We start from the raw sequence: 16,856 nt of genomic DNA, 5'->3' as shown, positions 1-16,856 counted from the left end.
ATGGAAACCATCTGGCCCTGGGGATTTGCCACTCTTTAGTGCCATTATTTTCTTTGTTACATTAATTTTATTGAGTCCCTGTCCCCGATTCAATATTAAGTATTAGTTTCTTTGGGATCAGAGTGAGAAACTCCCATCCCAGCCCAGGCTGCTAGGTTGAACAGGCCTTGATCTTGTCATCGGTCCACTGTTCGCTTCTAACCATTTGACAGAGGGATAACAAAGGGATACAAATGTGCAACCTTAGGCCAGTGGGAAATTGAAAGGCAAGCAAGGAATGATGGTAAATAATCTACTCAGTCCCAGCACTGGGAGATTTTTGTACATGTGCAGGGATTGTATATGTATTAGTGGGGTATATTCATGAAATTGTGCTCCGATGCATATTCTTGCCTGCCTGGAGCGCATCTCAGGAATGCAAGCACGCGCCCCCATCATTCTCCATCCTTAATGGTCAGATTATCAGGGGAGGAGCAGGTGCCAGAATTCTCGATGGGCATTCTAGGTGGGTGAGGTTCTGCACCAGGAGTCTGGTTTCATAAAATTATGCCATATAATTTTCTATGGGGATTAAAGGTGCCCACGGAGGCAGGTCCAAAAAATATTGGGGTGCAAGCTTCTGAAACAGAACACAAAGCACACCAAAGGCCCCTCTGAGAGAATGGAGGCATGTGCGGTCAAAGCTTGTTCACAGTTGGAGGATGAGATGGGTAGTATATTGTAAGTTTTTGTTCTTGTCCACCATTGTTGAATTTTTTTCAATTAGTTTATTATGCAAGAAATTTTATTTTTAGGGTTATATAATAGGGTGGGTAGGGAACCAACATGGCCACTCGAGAGGGGGGTACTGTAGGGAAATTTTAGGTGAAATGACATTTTTTGACTGATTTAAGTTTTGTGCCTTTCAGCATGTTTTGCACACTTAGCCAAATGCAATTTTTTTTAATATGTTAAAGGCAGATAGTTTGGATAATACACAGGCTACAGACTGCTTCTCATGACTGGAAAATCACTGGCAGTCTGTTCAAGTGGAAATACATCAGCATGTCTGATTGACTCGGTGTGTTTCATTTGATCCCACATATACATTTGTATTTCTGTATTGTATAATTCCTTTGAAAATAGTTTTAGTTGGATTGTCAAACCAAATGCAATGGTCTGATTCTCACATCAGTGAAACTGGAATGATAATGTCTGCTGCCCATTTCACTGCTTTCGTTTGTGGCCCACTCAAAATATTTACTGAAATTAAAGCCAGCTCGTGTCGGCCGTGGTTCAGTGGGTAGCACTCTCGTCTGAGTCAGAAGGTTGTGGGTTAAAGTCTCTCTCCAGAGACTTGAGCCCGTAATCTGGACTGACACTTCATTGCAGTACGTCGGAAGTGCTGTCTTTCAGATGAGACGTTAAACTGAGGTCCCGCCTGCTTTCTCAGGTGGACATAAAAGATCTCATGGCGCTATTTTGAAGAAGACCAGGGAGTTCTATCCAGTGTCCTCGCCAATATTTATCCCTAAACCAACACCGAAAATAAACCCAGTTGACCTGATCATTATCTCATTGCTGTTTGTGGGAGCTTGCTGTGCGCACAGTGGCTGCCGCATTACCATTACAACAGTAACTACACTTCAAAAATAAAAGCACTTTGGGAAGTCCTGAGGTTGTAAAAGGCTCTATATAAATACAACTCTTTCTTTAATACTGACTTTACACTTTGATGTCCTTGATCTGCTTGATATCTATAGATTAGATTCCAACCAAATGATCATAAAACAATCAAGGAGACAGCAGATGAATTGAAAATTTTTGAAGGTATCAAACACCCAAACCTGGTTAGATATTTTGGTGTAGAACTTCACAGGGTAAGTAATTCAAATACTCTCCAATCACAGTGGTTCAAATAATCTTTTCAAGTACTATGCATTTTGCAGGGCAAAGTCCTTTATAATTTATATTGACTCATGGTTAAACTCTCTGTCTCAATTCAGAAAATATTTTTATATGGGAATATTTACTAAAGATGCTCGGGATACTGTCCAAGGCTGCCAGGACTAAACAATGGCAATAGGCAGCACACAACTGATCCTAAAAGAATAATGAGCCCTCAGTCTGCTCCCTGACCAACGGGTGTTAAAGGCTTTCAAATGAAGATTGACCACTTGGCAAGACACAACATACTTGGCCCATAAAGAGAAACCCTGGCACAAGTCAGCACTTTCAGGAAAGGAAGTCTGGGGAGGGATTACTCTGTTCAGATTGAATACTGTACTTTCAAACTCAATTGAGAATACACTCATGACTCATTGTCAACCAGTGTCTCCTCTAGAATTTTGAATAAGGAGTGATCTTTGAAAGTACCAAAGGGCTGTAAAAGAAAGATGGCTCAAACAGGAACGGAGACTGAGAGCGAACAGTAATTGCTGAATTTTCTTTCAAGGCCATTCTTATTTCCTCACCATTATAAATCTGTCACGTATAGGCATCAACCAATCAAGGGCTGAAGGCCTTTCTACTGTGACTGCCAAGTACAGCAGCACTTCATATATCCTGTTTTCTGTAAACTGTCTTAAAAGGACTTCTGTCTCACCTACTGAACAAGCATATAGTTGATCAGTTCTGAAAGGTCATCGGCCTGAAATGTTCACTGATACTACCTAAGCTGAGCGTTTCCAGCATTTTCTGCTTTTATTATAGTTGGCCAGTGCCGGACAAGATGCTTCCAGTTTAAAGTGGCGCTGATTTCATAGGATATACAAAGTGTTTAGCAAAATAGAATTGCAGTAAACTTGTGTTTAATGACAGCTTCTTCATGTGTACGAGTCTTGACTTGCTTCTTGTGCAAATCAACTAAATCAAATTATACAAACTAAATGGCTTCCCTTTCATCCCTCTCCCATCAATTTCATACAATAGCATTTTGTTCCGAATCAATATTAGTTTCTCCGTTCTGTGGTTTAATAACTTTGGAGTGTCGTTAAGTCTGCATCCCTTCCACTCCTGGATCGCAAATTGTACTATAGCACAACTGAAGGTTCAGTAGAGGCAGGAGCTGGTCCCAAGGCCAATCTCTTGCTGTTTACACTGTCCATGGCTGCATTTTTATTTTCAAAGACAGAAAAGGGCCGATCTAGCACTATCAGTGGGGAGTTGTTCTCCTGGAACCTGTGGGCTTCTCCCTATTAAAATTAATGGACAAAAATCATGGCTAAGAGCCTGCGATGACCTTCCCGTGAGCGCTACTCCCACTGCATTGCAAAATCACCCTCCGAAATATCTGTTCATTTACTTGTCTTTCTGGAATCTGTACTTTAGATTAAAAGTAGTTCCTCTCCCCAAACATAATGCCATGCAGCCATCTTACATATTGAACATGGTGTTTATCTTTGGATCAGGAAGAAATGTACATCTTCATGGAGTATTGTGATGAAGGCACACTCGAAGAGGTGGCTAGGCTGGGTCTGCAGGAACACGTAATCCGATTGTACACCAAGCAGATCACCACTGCTATCAATGTACTACATGAACATGGAATTGTGCACCGAGATATCAAGGGTAATGCATTCACACAAAACCACATATTGCTGTAGAGCAAGCTAATCTCGGCTGCTATTTTTCTATATGTTATATTTAATTGTATTCTAAACACGCTTCCATAGGCTGTGACATTGAGTTATGTATAAGACTGTTGTTTTTAATTAATGTAAGTGCTGATCATTATCAACCAATAGGATAGCATTGTGGGTGATGGGGAAAAATTGGATTTGTTTTCCCACACACCACAATGGAGACTTGTTTAAGTTTGCAATAAATTGATGATTACATGAGCCAATTTCTGCTAGAGGTAAAAAAGTCAGCAAATCCTGATGTAAGGCACGGATTTGGATTAGACTCCGACACCTTTCCCCATTTGTGCACTTTGGGGGGGGATAAAACCTATATATCAGCTCATACACTAGTTAAATCTCCTTCTGAGTTGTAAAGGCACTAAATTAAAATGTGCGTTTTAATATGGGTTTTAGACATTGGATTTTTTTTTGAACTGACAGTCACTACTAATCTATCCCCAGGTCAGTTATAACTGGTTTATGTCATTTTAACTAAAGAGCTAGGAGTTGGGATTTACAAATGCTAACATTTGGTGAGCGTAACATGTTGAGCTAAGAACCTAAGTAGCCAAAGCAGACTGGCTAATTCTGACTGGTAAAATCAGTTGTCTAGACTAAAGTGGATACAGTGAAAGCCTAAACATTGGGGGTACCCATTAGTATTGGGGAGGGGTTGGGGGTGAAGCTCATTTAAAGAAGCAGTAGCCACTTTTTTTTAGTAGCTATTCAAAGGTACTTAGTGAAGAAAAGACAAAATGTGAATGTCCGAGTGATGATGTAGCTTAATCTATTGGCACAAAAAAACTGGAATTGTACTTTGAAGGTTCTATTTAAAAAGATGCTTAATGTGTGTGGAACTGTACCCAAACATCTTGTAAGAATTAGTGGCAGAGGCATTCTTCATATACTGTACACTTACTTTCTCTGGTGGAGACCATGCATCTGGTGCCCCATATTCATGAAATGGCAATCCTCAGCCGTGTAACTTCATGACACCATTTTGGCAGCCACATGCTGTCTCGGTAGGTTGGGAACATTTACCATCAATCCATTAAAACCAGGAAAACCACCATCTGGAGTCTCATTACTAAGCAATGAGGAATCTGTCTTCCTCAGGATAAGGGGCGATTTAGAGACTGGTCACAGGCTACAGTTATTCATTCAGTTATAAACCAAGACTTCAATCAGCACAGATTACAAAGGTACTAAGGGGTAGGATTAATTTTTTTGTCCTATTCAGTCAATTTTGCCAGAACTAGATTCAGCAAATAAATATTTGGCACAGCTATACTGTAACATACTGAATTGCAATAAGTATTGTGACTGATTTATTAACATAATCTAATGCATTCTTTAGTGACTGTACTGGCCTGAATCTTTCGTAATGCAAACACTTTTGACCAAGTAATGCTAGATAATGCAATTAGAGCACAACCTTTGAATCTCCTCGAGGAATGTTAGTATTAAATGCTTGATAGCAGAGCTTGAAGATTTTAGTCAACAGTTCAAATTGTTCCTGACTGACTGACCCGATTTATTTTTTGGTTTTCACTTTCATTTTTTGGTTCCCCCCCCCCCCCCCCCCCCCCAAGACACATTCACACCCTCCCATTGCTTAAAAGCAGTTGCAATTTGCTCTGACATTGATGCCAGTTTTCTGACAACCAACCCAACACCAGCCAGGAAGGACCAGGATAGTTCCTGTGCAACCTTGTCCATCAATTTATGTCCCCTGCGCCCCGCCCCCTCCCCCCCATGACTATTCTGCTACGGGGATATCGTGTGGGAACCCTGGCTTGATATTTTTGTTTCTCTTCTCCTGTTCCCTAACCCAGGGCCATGAGGCCGATTGTAACCCACCCTGCCACTGCTCTAATTGAGACAGGCTAGCTCAGCAAAGACTAGGCATCAAAATCACAGGTGAGCATGATCCTTCCCTCACCTGATATCCATGTTCCTAACCCCCCCAACCACCACCGCTAGCCTGTGGACACTGAGGCCAGTTGTACCACCCTGGATGAGATAGCTGCCTCAGCACAAACCTAGTATCAAGCCTGGGACTGGTGACACGTCAAAATATATATACCTTCGCAAAGTAGGCTGCTTCTGGAAGAGTTTGTAATAGGGTCGTGCTGAGGGAGAATGTATTTGCTGTCTTTAAGCAGACTGTTTATATTCTGGGGCCACTTTTTTATTCGTTCAAGGGATTTGGGTGTCACCGGCAAGGCCAGCATCTATTGCCCGTCCCTAATTGCCCTCGAAGATGGTGGTGAGCCGCCGCCTTGATTAAATTTACATTTAAGAGTCAACCACATTTCTGTGGGTCTGGAGTCACGTACAGGCCAGACCGGGTAAGGACAGCAGATTTCCTTCCCTAAAGGACATTAATGAACCAGATTTTACGACAATTACTGATGCTAGGGTTTTTTATTCCAAATTTATTTATTAAAATAATTTAAATTCCCCAGCTGCCGTAGTGGGATTTGAATTATGTCTCTGGATCATTAGTCCAGGCCTCTGGCTTACTAGTCCAGTAACATAACCACTATGCTACTGTACCTCACTTGCTGAATATCCTTTTATAAAGTGAGCTGATTCCCGTGTTGCCAAATCTGTCCCATTTTATACTGCAAGGCAAATTATCCGCTACACTGTGAATACATGGTAGCTTAAAACTTTCCCATTCTGGCTAATGGACTTGCCCCAATGTCAGCGGAAGGTCCACATAGTCTATGATGTTGAAAGCACATCTATGGCCTGTACAGCCAGCTGAAGATATTGGTGCTTCCGGTGACACTGCTGCCATGTTGCTAATACTAAAAAACATGCTAGCATGCTTGCCTTTAGAGGCTACCATATGAGATAGATGGTGTGTTTCTCTCCACTGTTCCAGCTGCATTCTTACACTGATTTTGCTTTACTCCACTAGCTGCTACAGTCCTAACTCAATAGAATGTCTTCCAGTGAGCTGCGAAATTATATTGTGTCTGGCAGTGATGGTCTTTTTGTTTTACGAAATGCTGAAATTGAAACTTTCATTTCAGGTGCCAATATCTTCCTCACCTCGTCCGGTCTAATCAAATTGGGGGACTTTGGTTGTTCGGTGAAACTGAAGAATATTGCACAGACTATGCCTGGTGAAGTGAACAGTACCCTTGGGACTGCTGGTAAGAGAACCCTTTGGGAAAGTCTGCTTTTCACTGAAGTCATCCAGTTATATCAGTGCACACAATTTTCATTTGATGCAAATGGTTTAAGCTTTACATCGACTCAGACTGTAATGTGTAATTGAGGTGTGAGGTCACGTTTCAGACTTCATTTTATGTTTTCAGTGTCATCAGAGAGCCTAAGGTCTGTGTGGCTCTCTGCTAAGCTTAAGTTGTGACCAGCATTTGGATGGTGGAGAGTAGAGCTCGCTACCTGTCTATAGGCACACATGTAGACAGATAAACTCATGGAACCAACATTACACTCTAAAGTACAACAACGTACTAACTATGAGGTGCGGAGTGGCATGTTGGTTAGATTGCAAGTCGCAATGCTCGGGGATATGACTGGCTTGACAGGGCTTCTTGTTTTTTGACTTTACACAACACTTGAGGACATCTAGTAGTACTCCAACCTCTTTGTTCTCATCCTACCATGCTGCAACTATGCTATGGTTCCTATCATTGCAACTGCATCCCTGACATTTCCATGTTTTAAGTGCACAACCTGGATGAGAATCTGTTTGATGCTTTAAGTGTTGACTAGAAGGCTTATTTTTGTATACAAGTTAAAACCTATCTGACTGCACCAGGAGCAGGGCGCCTGGGATAACAATCCTCATTGTATATTTTGAAAAGCCTTATTTGAATTTTTCCGAGATCTAACTAGTTGATGTACTGTTTCTTGTGCTCAGTTCCGGAATTGTTCAATACTGAGAGTGTTGCACTATCGGGTCTCTCGGGTATGAAATGTTACTGTAAGGATCTTTCTTGGAGAGTTCTGCAGCAGGCATGAAATTTTGCTGTTTAATTTCACAATTCATATTTGTTTTAATGGAACACAATCGGTGTCCATTTAGATTCATTTTATACTTCTGAAGTTTCATGCTGTTCAAGTTTAAGTAAGAACATGAAGCATAGAAAATACAACATTGGTCTCCTATTTTAATACTGGCATTACCCTATTTATTTTCAGTGGATTAAAGCAGACAGATGAATGCCACGTGAGCATGTTGATTGGCTGGTAATGTGGCCAATGGTAATTTCTAGGCGTAAATGCCTTTGGATTTGATATGTTGAATAAATCATCTGTGTCCTGTTGCTCGTGTGTTAAACAAATAGTTCCTTATTTCATTGTTCATTTCACTAGTTCATTTCAAACTGGACCACAGTGGGCAGAACCTCTAGGGAGATTGGAGTGGAGATTCCCCTTGTGAGAGTGTTTGTTTTGTGTGGGGGGAAAAAAGGCTCAAATTTGTGGACTTGTCTGTTGAATTTTTTTTTTTAAACAAACTCTTTCCCATCTTCCCCCTTCTTGAGAGTACTGATTCATGCTGGGGTAACATTTTGTGTCTGCTTGCTGTCCTCTACTATCTAGTCCAAGTGGGGCCAACTCTTGTGTGAAGTTAGATAGTATTGTTTGAAGACAGCTCGTCTGCAATCGCGCTCTCATTTCCCAACAGGAGTCGGTGTGTAGTGATTTGGAACAGGAGCCCTGGCTGCTTTTCCCGTTGTAGAATCCCTACCACTGCCCCAGCTGTGGTCAGCTAAGTCTGTGCAAAGCAGGGATCAAACCTGTGACTGGCCTGTTTGACTCCGTTCCACACTGGGCAGTATACTTATCCACTGAGCTGTCAGGGGAGCTGGACTTCTGTTTTATTGTATAGCTGGCAAAAGTGGAAAAGGAGTCTGGAATAAGTATTCGATTGGTCGATATATGGTAGGATGCCTGATTCGGCACTGGTTTCCCTTTGGAGAAATGGTGGTTCCAAAAGTACAAAATTCCCAGGCAGTGGATACTGGGGAGAGAAAAGACTTGCATTTATATTGCACCTTATCATGTCTCTCAGCAATATTTTAAAATGCTTCATATCGAGTGAGTTATTTTGAAGTGTAGCGACTACTGTTGTGTAGGAAAATACAGCAGCCATTTGCAAACAGCAAAATCCCACATAGAAACATAGAACATCATTCCTGCATCTAGTCTGTCCAGTCCTGTCAGAATTTTATAAGTTTCAATGAGATCCCATCTCATTCTTCTAAACTCCAGCGAGTACAAGCCCAATCGACCCAATCTCTTCTCATACGTCATTTCTGCCATCCCAGGTATCAGCCTGGTGAATCTTCGCTGCACTCTTTCCATGGCAAGAACGTCCTTCCTCAGATAAGGCGACCAAAACTGCACTCAATACTCAAGATGTGGTCTCACCAAGGCCCTGTACAACTGCAGCAAGACATCCTTGTTCCTGTACTCAAACCCTCTCGCTACAAAGGCCAACATACCATTTGCCAAACAGCAATGAGGTGAATGACAGGTATACTGTAAAGTGACGAATTTTGACTTTTCTTAATTAACTTGATTTGTCTCACTTTTGTTCTTTTAAAGCTTACATGGCTCCTGAAGTTATCACTAGAGCAAAGGGTGAAGGGCATGGGCGTGCTGCAGACGTTTGGAGCCTTGGGTGTGTCCTTGTGGAAATGGTCACAGGCAAGGTGAGATATGTTGAATGTTAACAGGCATACAGTTTAGTGTATGAAGCATCATATAATAGCTATGGCAGGTCTCTGCAAGCTGGTTTGGATTGAGTTGGAACAGACTTTCTTTTCCCCATTTCTGAGGTTCAAGTGCACCTAGGCAGATGACTGAAAGTGCCTTCATTTCCTATTTTAGTGGAGGTGGGAATGGGTATTCTATCCTTTAATAAAAACACAACACCATCTTTGTATTTGTGTGCTACATGTGCGCAAAATAGCACTAGCTACATGAGTAATGTATCAGATCTATACATTTGCGTAGAGTTCCATTGGCAGCCCCCACAGACACATTATTGAAATGAGGTTGAGCAGTCCCTGCTTAGAGATTAGTGGCGATAAATCCAGGCCCTCACTGACTGCCTCAGTTGATGATCTGACTTTGAAAGGTTGCAAGAGTGAGTGCCTCAAAGTGGAATGTTTGCATGGTGCAGTCGGATCTGAAGTGGTGATTGGGTACTAGGCAGGAGTTACACCAGCTCCATGATGTGCCTGATTGGGAGTTCTTGAAGCCCTTGCTGGATTCAAAGTAGATGTATTCTTCAGCTTCATTATCACTCACCTTTTCTGGACACCCATACACAAGTTTAAAATGGTGTAGTATATGCTGTGTAGCATTCAACACTGTTGCCCATGCATTACCAAGACTTTTCAAGTTTTGTTTCTGGGTATGAACTTCAATGATTCATTCAAGTACCCAGAGCTTTACTCGAATGCCTTAGGATATGAATCATAAAGTTTGTGATCTCTGAAATGTAACAGGATGTTTTGGAGTGATTCCTTCAGCCTGCAGATTCAGAAAGAAAATGTTTGCTTCAGAGTTGAGTCAAACCCCACCCTATAGAGCACAAGAGATGAGTCGGCCTGTTTAAAAGACTTGCATTTATATAGCGTCTTTCACGACCACCGGAAAACTGGGCGTTGCCTTAATTTTAGTTAGAAACAGTTGAATGCGATTCACACCTTGTAGAAAGCTCGTTGTTGACTGCAGGACGAAAGAAGGAGATATGTACAGGTAACTCTCCTGAGCCCATAGTGTAGTACCCATCTGTATTTTTTAAATGATAAAAGATGGGCCTAAAATCAGCTGTTGCTTTCCTTGGTTGAATTGAAAATTATAAATATGTCCTTCAAGGTGCAGTAAAGTAGTGCTTTATATTCAACGTACATTTGCCAGTGATTTTAAAGACCAATATATTTCTGATGGTTAATGCTAGCTGTAATTTGAAATAAGCAGATGCTGCATTTAGATGACCGCTTTTTATAAAGGCCAGCACCGCATCTGCTCTAATGATTCCACCTTCCATACTAGTGCTTCCAACATGTCTTCCTTTTTCCTCAACCGAGGATTCCCCAGGCCCTTGACTGTGTCCGTTCCATTTCCCGCACTTCTGCTCTCACCTCTTCCCCGCCCTCCCAGAACCACGATAGAGTTCCCCTTGTCCTCACCTTTCACCCCACCAGCCTCCACATTCAACGGATCATCCTGTGCCATTTCCGCCACCGCCAGCATGATCTCACCAACAAACATATCTTCCCCTCACCTCCCCTTTCAACATTCCGAAGGGACCGCGTCCTCCACGATACCCTGGTCCACTCCTCTATCACCCCCAACACCCCTTCCCCTTACCACAGCACCTTCTCGTGCAAACACAGGAGATGCAACACCTGCCCTTTTACCTCCTCCCTTTCCACTGTCCAGGACCCCAAACACTCCTTCCAGGTGAAACAGCAATTTACTTGTACTACTTGCAATTTGGTATACTGCATTCACTGCTCACAATGCGGTCTCCTCTACATTGGGGAGACCAAACCCAGATTGGGTGACGGCTTTGCGGAACACCTCCGTTCAGTCTGTAAGGGTGATCCCGAGCTTCCGCTCACCTGTCACTTTAATTCTCCGCTCCACTCCCACTCTGACCTCTGTCCTCGGTCTCTTACACACTTCCAAGGAAACTCAACGTAAGCTCGAGAAACAGCACCTCATCTTTCAGCTAGGCACTTTACAGCCTTCTGGACTCAACATTGAGTTCAACTATTTCAGACCATAACCTCGGCCCCTATCTTTATTTTCTCTCTCTCACATGGCAGCTGTCGATCATTCTGCCATTGCCATTTACACTTCATCTAGAGTCATTGTTTGTTAACTTGTCCCATTAGCATCTCCTTTTGCCTTGCACCATCATCCCTTTTGTCTCTTAATCTCTCCTGCCATCCATCCTATCACAGACCTTCCCTTTTGTTCTTTCCTCCCCTCTCCCTGCCCCTACACTTGCTTATAACCTGTTACATCTCCAACTTTTTCCAGTTCGGACGAAGGGTCATCGACCTGAAACGTTAACTCTGTTTCTCGCTCCACAGATGCTGCCTGACCTGCTGAGTATTTCCAGCATTTTTGTTTTTATTTCAGATTTCCAGCATCTGCAGTATTTTGCTTTTGTATTTAACAATGTCTACCATCAATTGATTATTGCAATACCACTTTCTCCACACAGTTATCCTTTATGTGAATTAAACCACTTTACCAGACGGTTAAAATAAATAACTTGCATTTCTATAGTGCCTTTCATGACCTCGGGACATCCCAAAGGGCTTTACAGTCAATAAAGTACTTTTGAAGTATTTCATTTTACATTAGATACTGGAACAACCACTGCCGTGGAGGCCAAAATATTGTTTCACAAAAGGGAAAAACCACGTTAAAATAAAATGCTTCACGCAGTTGGTTTCAATACAGAGGCTTTATTGCAACTTTGGAGCATATTGGTAAGTCTGTTTCTGGAGGAACTGCTCTGAATGCTGGGAAGGTTTGTGTGGTCAGACATGTGCTGTCTGCTACTGAGAGAACTACTATGCTGTATGTTTTTTTTGCAGAGCAATCTTTGTTTCTGCATATCTATTTAAAATTTATTGTAGAAAGATGTACAGCAGCCATGGAGAGTCTCTGCCAGGCTGCTGTTGCAAGACTTCCCAAAACTGGCAGAGTGGCATTGGTGGACTGGATTATACCACCTGCCCTGCCCACTGGATCCAGGAGATTGTTGGTGAGGAGATGGAAACACTGCCCTGTGCACAGATCCTGGAGATTGTTGGTGAGGAGATGGAAACACTGCCCTGTCCAGATATCCTGGAGATTGTTGGTGAGGAGATGGAAACACTGCCCTGTGCACAGATCCTGGAGATTGTTGGTGAGGAGATGGAAACACTGCCCTGTACAGATCCTGGAGATAGTTGGTGAGGAGATGGAAACACTGCCCTGTACAGATCCTGGAGATTGTTGGTGAGGAGATGGAAACACTGCCCTGTGCACAGATCCTGGAGATTGTTGGTGAGGAGATGGAAACACTGCCCTGTACAGATCCTGGAGATAGTTGGTGAGGAGATGGAAACACTGCCCTGTACAGATCCTGGAGATTGTTGGTGAGGAGATGGAAACACTGCCCTGTCCAGATATCCTGGAGATTGTTGGTGAGGAGATGGAAACACTGCCCTGTGCACAGATCCTGGAGATTGTTGGTGAGGAGATGGAAACACTGCCCTGTACAGATCCTGGAGATAGTTGGTGAGGAGATGGAAACACTGCCCTGTGCACAGATCCTGGAGATTGTTGGTGAGGAGATGGAAACACTGCCCTGTGCACAGATCCTGGAACTTGTTGGTGAGGAGATGGAAACACTGCCCTGTACAGATATCCTGGAGATTGTTGGTGAGGGGGTGAGAACCAGCACATGTAGAAAATTGGAGGTAAAGGGATGACTGTTTTGATGGCAGGAGAATGCATGCTCTCCAGAAACTCAAATTGCTTCCCTGCCAGTCACAATTGCTAACCTGAACGACAGCATTTGGTCTCGTGTTGTACTTTTCAAGACAACATTTATCCTTTAAATGTTAAAATATTACACAAGCCCTCATAGCATGCCATCCTTCAATTGACTATAAATAACCCACGAAAGCCCCTGTAATAGTACGCTCGTCAGAAGGTCGTGGGATCAAGTCTCATTGCAGGAAATGAGCATATATTCTCGGCAGACAGTTAAAGGCAGCACTGTGGGATCACTGCATTGTCAAAAGTGTTGTCTTTTAGAGGAGACGTTAAATCGAGGCCCCGTCGGCTTGTTCAGGTTGTTGTAAAAGGTCCCATGGCACTATTTGCAGAAGAGCAGGGGAGTTCTGCTGGTGTCCTCGTCACCATTCCTCCTTCAACCAATGCCATAAAAAAATTATCTCATTGCTGTTTGTGGGACCTTGCTGTGTGCATATTTGGCTGCCTCATTTGCCTACATAACAATAATGACTACATTTCCAAAGTAATTTTATTAGCCGTTCTGAGAACGTGAAAGGTGCTGTATAAATGCAAGTTCATCCTTTCTAAAGGGAGCTGCTTAAATAATAGCCAACAGAGCAGGTCCACATTTCACAAGAGCTCTGTAAACATCCGCACACCATGGGATCCAGTAGAAAGTTGGATTTACCCCATGGAGCGGCAGTATCCTGCTATGACTGCACATCAATAACTACAAACCTTTGTTCAATTTTTTATTGTAAATCAACTGTGTTTGTTCAGCTCCAGCTGTTCTATTAATTGAGCACTTGTGGGTGCCATCATGACATCTTCCCTTTATACCGTTTGGTGCATTTGTTTGAATATATTTTACTCTGTCCCACTCCTGAAGTGCCAGACGAGGTTATATTTTGCCGTGGCCTCTCCAGCAACCTCTCTTCAATTATTTGAATGCAAGTATCATACAAACATCTGCCTGCCCCCTCATTGACCCTGGATTCCTCTTTTCAACGCCTTCATATCCCATTTACTTGGCTGTAAAAATTACATACGAAACCGACAGACAGGAAAAGACCAGCTGGTCCATCGAGCCTGTCCCAAACAGGCATGTTAAAACGAAGCATCATGCTTCCCACCCACTCGCAGCCATGTAATCTGCAAGGAGGGGAAATTCAAGGAAAAAAGAATTCTGGGAAATTCCTCTGACCCAGAAAGTGGTCAAAACAAGTTGCAGGGACAACCAACGTCCCACCTACCTTTTTGTACTCCGCAACGTTAGCCTCGGTCAGGAGCTTGTCTAGCTCCCTTTTGAACGTTTGCAACAAATCCACACTCACTGCACGAGCTGGCAATTTGTTAGAAAGTTCAGTGACCCTCTGAGAAATTATAAACCGCCTGACCTCAAACCTAGTTCTGTGTTTGCATAACTTATACGCACATCCCTTGATTCTCCCTGATTGTCCCAAGTCAATTAGTCTATCCATACAGATACCGTCTAGTTTCTTCATTATTTTAAATACCTCAATCAAAATTTCCCCAAAGTCTACATTTATCCAGAGTAAAAAGATCCAGCTATCTAAGCCTATTGCAGTAGCTAATAGCATTTAAACTAGCTATCAGTCGAGTGGCCTGCCTCTGAACACTTTACAGGGCCTTTTATATCAGCCACTTTGTGTGGGGACCAAAACTGGACACACTATTCCAGATGAGGCCTAACCAAGGTCTTGTATGAGGACATCATAATGCTTTTTGTTTTATATTGGATCATCCTAGCAATACATCTCAATACTCTATTAGCCTTTAATGTAGCCTCTCAGCACTGATCATCAACTTTAGACATTAGTTTATTAAAAACATTTTATCGAAAAAGAGACATTTACCTGAAGGAAAATGCATTATTCCACACTGTAATGTATACAACATTGAAGGGACTACTTTGTTTTGCGGATGTACATACTTAGTTGCGAGCGTATATAACAAACGCGTATCGATTTGCACAGTCAGTGCCGAAGTTCCAGTTAACAAGTAAAGATCACTTGAAGTTACTCTCAGTCTCTGCTGCTTTATTATTTTATGTAGTTGTGTATAGCGGTACAAACACAACAAATTGGCAACAAGAATTATGAACCTACGTCTTCCTATTCTGGCATCGCATCCAGAGGACACCGAAATTTGGAAGAAAGGAGCGAGAAGGTAGAGAAAACGGAGCACGCTTGCTAAGCTAGGCAGGGGATACGTAAGTCAAGTGAAAAGTGCACAGGACTCGCATGACGCTAGCTAACTAGTAAAGAAAGAAAAACGGGTTTGGAAAAAAAAATGGCGATGATTGGCACGATTGAAGCATTTGATAGCAGCATTGAAGACTGGGCAACTTACATTGAAAGAGTGGAGTTGTACTGTGAGGCTAACGGAGTGGAGGTAGAAAAGAAAGCCACTGTTTTGCTGAGTGTTATGGGCGCAAAGACATACGGGCTGCTACGTAGTTTATTAACCCCTGAAAAGCCAGCAAACAAAACATTCAAACAAATAGTGGACACACTCCAAGACCATTTAAGCCCCAAACCACTGCTCATAGCCGAAAGATTTAAATTCCATAAACGGAACCAGAGCAAAAATGAAAACATTTCTGAATATTTGGCAAAGTTGCGCAAATGATCAGAACATTGCCAATTTGGAGTGGGCTTATCAGACGCATTGAGGGACAGATTTGTGTGTGGCATGCAAAGTGAAAGCACACAAAAGAAGCTCCTGTCTGAAAAAGACCTCACATTGGAGAAGGCTCTGAGTATTGCAATATCAATGGAAGCAGCAGCACGTGGCGCTTTAGAAATTCAACAAAAATCCCTGGAATATTCAACTAATAAAATGTCACTGAAACAAGAAAAGAAGTGCTACTGCTGTGGCAAAATGTCACATGACCACAATAACTTGGTTTAAAGACAAAGACTGCAGAAAATGTGGCAGACGAGGGCACATTGAAAGAGTCTGCAAAGCAAATAAGAAGCCGAAAACTGATACAATACAGAGTAACAAAAAGGTACATCAAGTGACTGGAAACAAGAAACCTTTCAAAGATAGATACAAGAAGGTACACCACGTGACTGAAGACAGTTCAGATAAAGAAAAAAGTGACACAGACTCGGAGGAAGAGGATCTGGCTTGTCTAAAACTACACAGTGTGAAAGAGACAGGGGATCACAGAATAATATGGGTTACTCCAGAAGTGGCAGGAGTTAGGCTGAAAATGGAGTTGGACACAGGCTCAGCTTTAACAGTGATCTCTGTACATGACTACAAACGACTGTTTTCACACATACCGCTAAGGCCAACTAAAGTACTGTTAAAGACATACACAGGACAAAGAGTGTGCCCCAAAGGTAAAATAAAAGTGACAGTGACATACAAAGAAAAAAAAATACCGCAATTGAACCTCTATGTAGTGGAAAATGGAGGACCACCATTACTGGGACGCGAATGGCTCAGGAAAATACAGTTGGATTGGCACACCATCCAAGCACTGTTTATGTCAGCAAAGGAGGACAGCAACGCCACTCCTGAGAGACTGTCACAAATACTCTCTGACTCTCAGGAAGTGTTCAAGAAGGGAACAGGAATACTTAAGGGCATGAAAGCAAAAATTAAGATTGAGGAGAACGCAAATCCAAAGTTCCACAAGGCCAGACCAGTGCCTTATGCAATTCGCCCTTCAGTAGAAGCAGAGCTGGAGAACTTGGA

General features: G+C 42.5%; 1 protein-coding gene across 5 annotated transcripts in view; it reads left to right on the top strand.

Annotated features, from left to right (window-relative positions):
* The window catches only part of map3k4 (mitogen-activated protein kinase kinase kinase 4), a 77,008-nt gene that overhangs the window by 55,708 nt on the left and 4,444 nt on the right, over positions 1-16,856 (top strand). For 3 of the 5 annotated variants that reach the window (XM_085981994.1, XM_085981993.1, XM_085981992.1), the window contains exons 20-23: positions 1,743-1,859; positions 3,390-3,549; positions 6,647-6,769; positions 9,195-9,301. In XM_085981994.1, coding sequence (XP_085838120.1) covers positions 1,743-1,859; positions 3,390-3,549; positions 6,647-6,769; positions 9,195-9,301 — 507 coding nt within the window. Of the gene's footprint in view, positions 1-1,742; positions 1,860-3,389; positions 3,550-5,437; positions 5,523-6,646; positions 6,770-9,194; positions 9,302-16,856 lie in introns of those variants that run through there. The other 2 variants (XR_015077582.1, XM_085981995.1) reach the window with 2 other exon arrangements.

The sequence above is a fragment of the Somniosus microcephalus genome, chromosome 3 (assembly GCF_052327205.1).
Source record: "Somniosus microcephalus isolate GS21.2 chromosome 3, FLI_Smic_1.0, whole genome shotgun sequence".
Lineage (NCBI taxonomy): Eukaryota > Metazoa > Chordata > Chondrichthyes > Squaliformes > Somniosidae > Somniosus > Somniosus microcephalus.
This window is presented reverse-complemented; position numbering and strand designations above follow the sequence as displayed.